The sequence below is a fragment of the Physeter macrocephalus genome, chromosome 18, assembly GCF_002837175.3.
Source record: "Physeter macrocephalus isolate SW-GA chromosome 18, ASM283717v5, whole genome shotgun sequence".
In the NCBI taxonomy this organism is placed as follows: Eukaryota; Metazoa; Chordata; class Mammalia; order Artiodactyla; family Physeteridae; genus Physeter; species Physeter macrocephalus.
This window is the reverse complement of record NC_041231.1, coordinates 6,560,379-6,569,844: the sequence shown is the minus strand read 5'-3', so window position 1 is coordinate 6,569,844 and position 9,466 is coordinate 6,560,379. Positions and strand designations below refer to the sequence as shown.

Genomic DNA, 9,466 nt, shown 5'->3' with positions numbered 1-9,466 from the left:
GCCCAAGACTGACGTCCTTGGCTGATGCTGGCCACAGCCATGGGGGATGGCCAGGGGTCCCTCTCCTCAGCAGCCCCCCACTCTGGGCTCCTCTCCTGGGCCCCTCTGGTTGCTAGAACCCCTTCTCCCTGTTCCCAAAGCATTGCTATACCCCAGGGGTTCCCACACCTCAGTCCCCGCACCCTGCCACGGGTGCAACTTTTGCCATCTCTGCAAATCCCTTATTGACTAAGTTAATATTTCATATTTCTGACATTTTTATAACATAATAAAAAGTATACATTAACGTTTTAATCTTCCGATATAATTCTTTGTAATATTTCACTGTTCAGCTTGATTTTAATTCATATTTTATAACGTTAAAATATAATTAAAGATACATTTAACTTTTATAGAGAACTTTATATCACTAACATAGATGGGAAGCTGATGTCACTCCGCAGAGTAGAATGTCGCTATAGAAATAAATACAATGCACATACGACTATGGTCTTGACTTCTAGCCTGAGACTGATGCAGCTCTTTGTTAAAAAGAAGGATCAGAAAGTGCTGAAAGGCGCTGAAGAGGCAACGGCACCCACCTCCTGGAAGCCTTGCACACCTTCTGGGACCGGGGCCCCCCTTGGTTCTCCCGCACGCCCTGGACTGAGGATCACGGGGCACTGGCGGTGCAGTGAGATGCACTGTACCCTTCCGTAAACTGGGCTTGGCCTGCGGTTCTGTGCGCAAGTCCCTGGGACCCCGAGAGCCCCCACCTCTGGAGATAGGCCCTCTGGGGGCTGCACACAGGGATAAGCCAGGCTGTTTTCACCATTTCCTTCCTCCCGCTCGGGCAGGGGCTGCCATCGGCTGCACCACACAGAGCGATCACTGTGGCCTCAGCCAGGACAGCTCAGGCCGGGAAAGGGGCGCCCCGCCAGCAGGCCTGAAAGGTAAGCGGCCCTCGTCACCCCAGCACCACCTCCCGCCGTGTGGGCCCCTGGCAGGGGAGGCGGTGGGACCAGGCCAGGCAGGGAGAGAGGAGGCCGGCAGGCAAGTCCAGCTTCTGTCCCTCCTGGGGGGTGGGGGGCACGGGCAGGCGTTCGCCCTGAGACACCAGGTCCTTGGCTGAGTCAAGATTCATTGGTTTATTCAACAAACGTTCATTGGAAGCTTGTCTTCGCGAGGGGAAACAGCCCGCACCGGGTCCTGGAGGGGCAGTGAACCAGGCAGAAAGCAGAGACTTGAGTGCCAACGTGGTCTCTGACGTGGAGCGCTGGGCAGCCCTGCACAAGTCACTCTCCCTCTCTGGGCCTCAATTTCCCAACTCCAAGCATGAGCGTCGATCAACAGCTTTCCAGGCGCAGCCCCTTCTGGGTCCCCTTCCCTATTCCCCCGGCAGCATCCTCAGCCAGCTGCCTTCCACACAAGAGACCACTCGTGAGAGTTCACTCCGCCGGGGCCAGGCCTGCTCCCCGCACCGCGGAGTAGAGGCTGGGTCTCTGCCAGAGGACGGGAGGGTCCTTCCTCTTCCCAAGGAGGGACTAAGCCCGCTCCGTGCTCCCACCGCAGCGGACGTCACGGCCCTGCCTGCTGGCCATCCGGAGAGGCTCAGCCGGCCTGGACCCCGCACGCTTCACTTCCTTGATCCCAGCACCCATTTCACGGAGGAGTCAGCCCGGCCGGAGAGGGAGGTGAGTGGTCCCTTGTCCGGTCGGGTCCCACCAGCCCTTGGGTCGGGCGCAGGCCGCCAGGACCTCACGGCCACTGTCCCCGCAGCCCGTCCTGCCCGATGTCCATCTGGGCCGCTCTGCTCCTGTTCTGGGCGGCCGCCGAGGCCTCCGAGGACTGCCCCGCCGCGTGCGCCTGCCGCGCCCTGGACACCATGGGGCTGCTGGTGGACTGCGGGGGCCGGGGACTCGCGGCGCTGCCCGCCCTCCCGGCACACACGCGCCACCTCCTGCTGGCCAACAACAGCCTGCGCTCAGTGCCCCCGGGCGCCTTTGACCACCTGCCGCAGCTGCAGAGCCTCGACGTGGCGCACAACCCCTGGCGCTGCGACTGCGGCGTCACGTACCTGCGCCTCTGGCTGGAGGACCGCGCGCCCGCGGAGCTGCTGCGCGTGCGCTGTGCCGGGCCCGGCCCCGCCTACGGCCGCGCGCTCGGGCAGCTCAGCGGCTCCGAGCTGGGCAGCTGCGGCTGGAGCCTGCGGGCGTCCTGGGCCGACCCGGGGCCCTGGTGGGACGTGGCGCTGGCCGTCGTGGCCGCCCTGGGCCTGGCTCTCCTGGCGGGCCTGCTGTGCACCGTCTCCGTGCCCCGGGCCTGAGCCGGGGCCCCCCGGGTCATCCGGGCCCGGGCCCTGGGCGTTCCAACCACCGGTAGCTTAAAATAAACCAGCGTCTCAGCTGTTACCCAGGCTCGGAGATGTTTCCCTCTTAGCACCCGAGTCTGTCTCATCCTGGAAACCTGCGACAATGTTTGTTTTGACAGTTATCGACTGGGGCTTCTCTGTCCACCAAGATCCTAGCAAAATGTTTTATCCCACGTCTACACCTCCTCCAGCCACCCCCAATGCCACCATCTCTGGACACCCCGGGCGCTTCCCCAGGTCCCGGGAGTCCCGTTCTCACACCCTCCTGGCTGCTGGCACCTCCTTCTCACACGGCCCGCCAGACAGCCCAGGCCACCCTCACATCAGTGTTCTAAGTTCCACAAAAAACCTTGTCCTTACAACGCAGCAGCAAACAGACCCCGGGTGGGAGGAGAGGAGACATACCTGTGACAGACCTTGGAAGGCACATCACTGTTCCCAAAATGGGCTTTGGCCACCCTGGCCTGGCCATGAGGCCACCTGGCCTCACCCCACCCCGTCCTTTATCATCTTCTTCTCTCTCTCGCTCTCTCACCTTTTCCTCCTCTCTACGCCTCTTCTTCAGAAACAAAACAACCAATTCCCCCCTTTCTCATGGAAGCAACTCCCCTCCTGATGCTGGCATCAGACACCTGCAAACTCTGGGCTCCCACCTCTACCCTAAGCAACGGTCACCAAAGTCTTCAAACAAGATGCTTCTCTCCCTCAGTGGGTTTCTGGTGCCAGCAGTTAAAATATTAAACTTTTTTTCCACCATATGAGATAATAATTACGGATCCATTACTGGCCAACCCAAATCCAATATAATTATACCAAAGATTCCCCCCGCAAGGGGTCCACATGGTGGGGCTGTGGGTCAGAGGGTGCCATGAGGAAGGCCAAGTGGGCCCCAGGCGCCCCTGGAGGGCAGTGAACCACAGAGGTGAGGCTGGACCAGGAGCCCCAAACTCGGGGCTGGTGGACAATAGGGAGTGGAGGGGACTGTGGTAAACCAGGGAGCCCACGCTCCATCCAGAGGCCCAGTGGAATGTTGCCACGTGGGAAGGTGGCCAGGTGCCTGTTCTTCCAGAGAGGTTGGAAGAAGTTTATGTTAAACTGAATTATTCAAGCACTGGCGACTAAATTTAAATTTTTTTAAATATACATCAACGGGACAAATAAAACACGTTAATCAACATAAATAGTCTGGAGGCTGAGAGTTTGGTTTCTGCATTAGGAATCAGCTGGCATCCACTCGCTGGGCACTTAGTATGTGGGAGGCTCTGCGTAAAGCCCCCCACACGGGCCTTTCTCCTGTACCCTGTGAACCCTGTGAGGAGGTGCTGTCCTCCTGCACCACAGGGAGGGGAATTCAGGCCCAGACCCGTGGTCACTTCACAGGCACAGGCCAGACACGTCCTCCATCAACCCTGAGAAGCGCTCCCTTGGAAGCTTCCTGGCCCGGGCCCCCCAGAACTGAGCCCCTTCAGCCTCAAGTCCCCAAGTGGGGTGCCCTTAAATTCTGCCCTGCTCCTTCCTGGGGGGTTGTCCTCCCGTGGCCCCCGCGGCCCCCGCACCGACGGCTGCGGATCAGGGCTGAAGCGGCAGGGCCCGCGGCGCCGGCCTGTGGGGAGCCCACAGAGGATGCCCGGGAGTCGGTCCAAACCCGCCATCCCGGCCGAGTCTTTCCCTCCCGGAACCGCAGCTCCGGGCAGAGTGGGGGGGCTCCCCACCCTCGGGAGGGGTCCTGGGCGTGTCGGCAGAACCGTGTAGCTGCCGCGGTCCCGGCGGGCCTCCCGAAGGAGACTGGGGGCAGCGGAGCAGTGCCATCCTGAGCGAGGGGGTGACCTGCCTTGGGATGTTCCCGAGCCAGGGTGGAGGGGGTCAGGCGGAGGCCGGGCAGGGTGGGGGGTGGCCGTGGGGAAGGTGAGCGGGGGCTTCAGAGGGGGGAGGGGAGGGGAGGGCTGAGGACTGGGCCGGGGGCTTCCCTTCCCTGGAGGCAGGGCTGGAGGGGCCCCTGGGCGAGTGTGTGCCGGGAGCAGAGAGGGTCACGGCTGGAGCGCTGGGAGCCCCGGGGGCCGGGCAGGGTCAGACTCGGCCCTGGGACCCACAGCCAGCCCGGGGCTGGCCCCAGGCAGGGGCTCAGGAGCGAACTCAGCGGGGACTTGGGGCAGGTCCCTCTGGGCACCGGCCTCAGGTTCCCTGTCTTAAAGGCCAGGACTGGACCTGGTGCCCTCCGAGTTCCCCCCGGGTCTGGGCAGTCCCAAGGGGTGGGCAGAGGCGGGGGGTGTGTGGCCTCGGGACAGCCAGCCCCTGGGGAGCGTTTGGAGGGCCCGGCTCAGATGGCCCAGTTACGGGGTTTTCGTCCAAGGGTCACTCGGGTGGGGATCCTCGCATTCGGTGAGAGCAGGCGGTTCAAACGACAGGTGTTTCTTGTCCCTGGAAAGATGGTTGGCAGGTGCCTGGAGTGTGGCCCACCTGGACCATCCCTCTCCTTCCCACCCACCCACCCCACCCGCGGCTCCCCGGGCCTCGCAGTGCGGCCATGGCTCACGGGCTCAGCCCTTCCCGGACCGGGGCACGAACCCGTGTCCCCTGCATCGGCAGGCGGACTCCCAACCACTGCGCCACCAGGGAAGCCCCGACGGGTGTTTCTTGTCCCTGGAAAGATGGTTGGCAGGTGCCTGGAGTGTGGCCCACCTGGACCATCCCTCTCCTTCCCACCCACCCACCCCACCCGCGGCTCCCCGGGCCTCGCAGTGGCTTCCTGGGATGGGATGCAGGCAGTGCAGGCCTCAGTGTCCCGAAGAAACCAGGCTCTGGTGGAGGAATGCCTCGTCCGAGGTCACAAACCAGCCTGGGCAGACCTGGGCTTTGAGTGGAGGCTGATGTGACCCCCAGCCTGTTAGCCTGTCTCGCGGGAGGCTGGGCAGGTGGGCACAGCACACCTGGTGCCCTGAGCGGCTGTGCCCTCCCGTCAGCAGGGGCCCCCTCTGTGAGGGACCAGGGACGGACTCCGCTGATCTCGGGGGGCTATGGATTCGTGGGGTCCCTGGGGCCAAGGCTCTCATCCAGGTGCTTAGCAGCTCTCTGAGCGCCTACTGTGTGCATGGATCCGGGCACGGCGCTGGAGAACAGTGATGAGTAAGACCCATCCCGCCCTCCGGAACCTCGCAGACCCCGACTTGGAATAACAGCTGTACCTCCTCGTGGCTGCAGGACTCAGGCAAGGAACTCCCTACTCCGAGCATGTCGGCTCATCTGAATAAATCAAGGGTGGAGGGACGGTAACACGTGTGCCTCGCAGGTTGCTGGGCTGGTGCCCCTGGCATTCACCAAGTAGCACTTCCCAACCTGCCTCCCCAACACGACACCAGATGAGGGATCCTGGGGCCCAGAGAGGTGCAGTGACTCGCCCAAGGTATCCCTGGCAGAGATGGGACCCAACCCCAGCTCCTCCCCGCCCCTGAGGCACTGTCTGCTCCTTCGGCCAGGGGTCCCGATGGTCTTAACAGGGCTCTGGGCAACAGACGGGCAGGGGGCAGTGGGCCTGGAGGCCAGTCGGGGGAGCCGGCCAGACAGGTGGGACATCTGTGGATCCGTGGGCACTGGAGCCAGCTCCAAGCTCCAAGCCAAGAGAACCAGTCTGGGTGCTGCCGGCTCGTTACAGAAACGTTTAATGGTTTAGGAATGCGTACACTCTGGCTCTGCTAAGTCTCCATAAAGGCAACTTTTCCATGTTTTAAAAAATAGATTCGCTATAAAGATTTATATATTCATAAATAGGCAACGTGAACAATCCCCCAATGCAATGGCAGCCCTGGGCTGAGCCCTCCCCACCCCAGCCCAGGTGCAGGCTCAGAGGTCTCTGAGGCCTCAGCCTCCGCAGCCCTCGGGGAGAAGTGACTGCATTCAATGCAATTAGGAACTTCCTCCAGCTTCACGCCTGCTGGGGCCTGTGTCCTTGAGCTCCGCCCCCAACACCCACCCCGCCCTCCGGACCGGGCCCGCCTCTCTGGCTCAGGAGTCAGGATCCCTGTCCCTTGCCTGCCCCCGTCCCGGGCGTATAAAACACCAGCCTTCCTCCGGTCCTCCTTCAGCCCAGGCCCCAGACCGCCCTCCTCTGCCCGGTGGCTGGGACACTTCCTGGCCCTCCTGCCCGGCTTCCTCTCCTGGCCCCTGGCCCCTGACCTCACCTGCTCCTGTTCTTGGATAACTTATAAACAAAGGAAGAGGCGCTGGGAGAGGGAAGAGGCGGGGCCGTGCTGTCTCACACACTTCCCAGTTGTCCCTTGGCCAAGTCCATCCGTCTGGGCCCATCTGACAGAGGACTTAGGCCCAGAGAGGTAGTGAGGCCCCCACCTGCCAGGGCATCCAGAGCAGGCAGCCAGCACATGCCCAGGGAGGCCCTGAGTGCTAGCATTTGGCTCTGAGACGGAGGACAGGAAGCCTCTGTAGGAAACTGCCTCAGCCCACGATGGGAAACTTGTGGGCCAAGGGTGGGTAGCGAAGGAATGCATTCTTGCCAGCGGATACGTGAGCAAGGGACCAGCTGGGGCCTGTCCTCAGAGGTGTCCTGCTGGTCATCTGTGGGACTCTAAATGGCACGTATTCAAGGGCAGGGTCAGTAAGGGGGGGAGGGCAGGAAGGGGTCTGCCTGGACAGAAGCTGCTCCCGTGGGCGAGACGGTGCAGGGGAGAAGGAACGGAGCTGTGTGAGGCCTTGGACAGCCGCGTGAGGATGGACTGCATCCCGAGGGCCCGGGGGCGACTGGAAGGTGTCAGGATGGGGGAGGGACCTTTCATAGCTGCCCCCCTCACAGCAGCAGGGTGGTGCTTGGGCTGGTGGAAGCCCAGGCCAAGGAGGTCAGGGAGGCATCCAGGAGAGGGGATGGGGCCCATCTGGGCAGAGGGGCCGGGGGCACGGTTGTAGGGTGGGGGAGAAAGTGGGGAGCCCGAAATGACCCCTGAGTTCTAGGCTACAGCCCTGGAGCGAGGCTGCTCCGTGCGGAGGACGGGTGGCAGGAGACCCAGTGGGCCCTGGGATTGTGAAAGGAGAGAGTGAAGTGCTGCTTCCTTGGTTCTGGGGGAGGAAGGGCCATCGTGAGGCCACCTTCCCTGTGCAGGCTTCCGGGCACAGGAGTAGGGGGATGGCTCACAGCCCAAGGTGGCAGGTGAGCCCCTGTCACCGGTGTTTCCTGTACCTCTGCACCCTGGACGCTCCTGGATGCGGGCTGCCGGATGCTCCCGGCAGCCTGACAGGGCTCCTTCTGGAGGAGGTGAGCTGGGGGCCTCCCTCCTTCCCTAAGCCCTGTGAGGCAGCCCTGGGCCCGGGGTCAGTACCTGTGCTCGCTGGAACTGGGGTGCAGCCCCGGCCGCTGCTCCTTGCATGGACCCCACCCCCTAGAGCAGCAGGTCTGTGCAAGGCAGTCTTCGTGAGACTTCTCTCCCAGCTGGGCCTGGACTGAACGCCCAGCTCTGCCCAAACATCAGCCCCCTGCAGAGAGGTCATGGGGCTGGAGGACCTCTGCCGTTGGCCTGAAGGGGGCCCCTCTCTGGGGAACCCCTGGGTGCAGCCACTTTGTACTGTGCAGGTGGAGGGGCTGGGCCCCACCCCACTCGGCCGACAGCGGGCTGACCCCTGCTCAGCAGCTCCTGGCCCGTCCGGGCCAGCGTCCTTCCCCTCCAGGACCAGGCTCAGCCTCCGCGGCTGCACGGGCCAGCAGCCCTGCCCGACCCGCCTCCTGGGGCTGCCTGGCAAGGTCCGACTTCCTGCTCTGCGTCCAGGCCTGCCTGGGAGGGCGCGACGCAGACCAGGCGCTGGGATGGAAGGCAGGGAGCCCGACTGCAGCTGTGCGGCACCTCTGGGCTCTCAGGGGCCCCGGGCTGTGTCTCCCTGATGTGGCCTCGCCCATGGCTCTGAGAGCACCTGATTTCCTGGGGCCCCACACTGGGGGGTGGGCCTGCAGGGCTGAACTGGGCTGATGGGAGGGACTGGGATTGGCTTGGGAAGACCACCTGCTCCCCCAGTCCAGTTCCTGCGCTCCTCTGAGCTGCACCCAGAGAGCGGTGCCGCTTCCAAGGGCCCCAGTGATCCTGGTCCCCTGCTGTCTCACCTCAGTGCCCAGCATACGCAGAGGCCATGAGAGTAGGTGGGCCCAGCCCCAGGCCTGCCGGGGCCTCGCCTTCTCTGTGTGGGGAACTCTCTAAGCTGGACTGGGAGCGGCGGAGAAGCTGGCACTCTGAACGTGGCAGGGAGGATCTCTGCAAGTGGGGTGGGACAGGGTGGGTTCAGGGGTGCGAGCGTTTACTCTTCCCTTAAATGGCCACACTCCTATCTCATTCCCACTACTGGCCCCCCCCGCCGCTTCTGAGAGCCAGAGCTAAAGGATTCGCTGCTTTTGCAACCTGAGTGGCAAAACTTTGGGCCCCAAGCCAGCAGACGAGCGCTGTGGGTCGTGACCCAACGTCGTCCCGGTGAAAACGAGAAGCCCCATGGAAATGGGAGAGGGAGGCCCCGCTGAGGCAGGAGCCGGCCCCGGGCGCCCGTGAGCTGAGAGCTGGCCGTGAAGGAAGGAGGGAGGCAGGGACCCCCCCGGGACGGAGCTCAGGACTGAGTCTGCTGGGCCGTTGCTCCTGCACAGGAGGCCCTGGAATGCCCTGGGTGGACCCGGAGCTCCGGCCACATCCCTGGAAAGCAAAACCCTGCTGCGGCCTCGAGTGTGACACGGTCCCAACCAGGCAGCATGTAGCCCGGGAGGCCCACTCCCAGCCCCTGGGCCAAGGTCCACACCGCTGGGCTCGGGCCAGTCCTGGGACGTGCCACGTGTGGCGGGGACGGCGGCTGGCTGGCAGGAAGGGCCCCACACCCTACCCTGTGCCAACTGCTTCTTCCTTCCTGGAGGGCAGTGCTCCCATCAAGCATCCAGGCCACAGGCGGGGTAATTCCAGGCCTTTATCTGGCTGGCACCCTGGAGGCCAGCTCTGGAGGGCTGGGCGAGCAGGCCAGAGGGCGGGAGGAGGTGGGGCAGCCCCGCCTGCCTGCCTGCCCTGCACCCCGGTCAGCACCCGCAGCCCCAGCTCTCTCCGACGTCCTTGCTGTCCAGCTGGATGTGGTCAGTGCCCTTCTCGCTGAGCA

The 9,466-nt window shown here is 63.4% G+C and overlaps 1 protein-coding gene across 1 annotated transcript; it reads left to right on the top strand.

The window, feature by feature from the left end:
- Nucleotides 1–421: 421 nt before the first annotated feature.
- On the top strand, nucleotides 422–2,581 carry GP9 (glycoprotein IX platelet). Its single transcript, XM_024117268.2, has 2 exons — nucleotides 422–932; nucleotides 1,552–2,581. The coding sequence occupies exon 2, from the start codon at nucleotides 1,772–1,774 to the stop codon at nucleotides 2,303–2,305; it is 534 nt and encodes a 177-aa protein (XP_023973036.1). The 5' UTR covers nucleotides 422–932; nucleotides 1,552–1,771; the 3' UTR covers nucleotides 2,306–2,581.
- The last annotated feature ends 6,885 nt before the right edge of the window (nucleotides 2,582–9,466 follow it).

Coding starts and splice junctions, on each gene's coding strand:
- GP9 (XM_024117268.2), top strand. CDS start 1,772: ATGTCCATCTGGGCCGCTCTGCTCCTGTTCTGGGCGGCCGCCGAGGCC.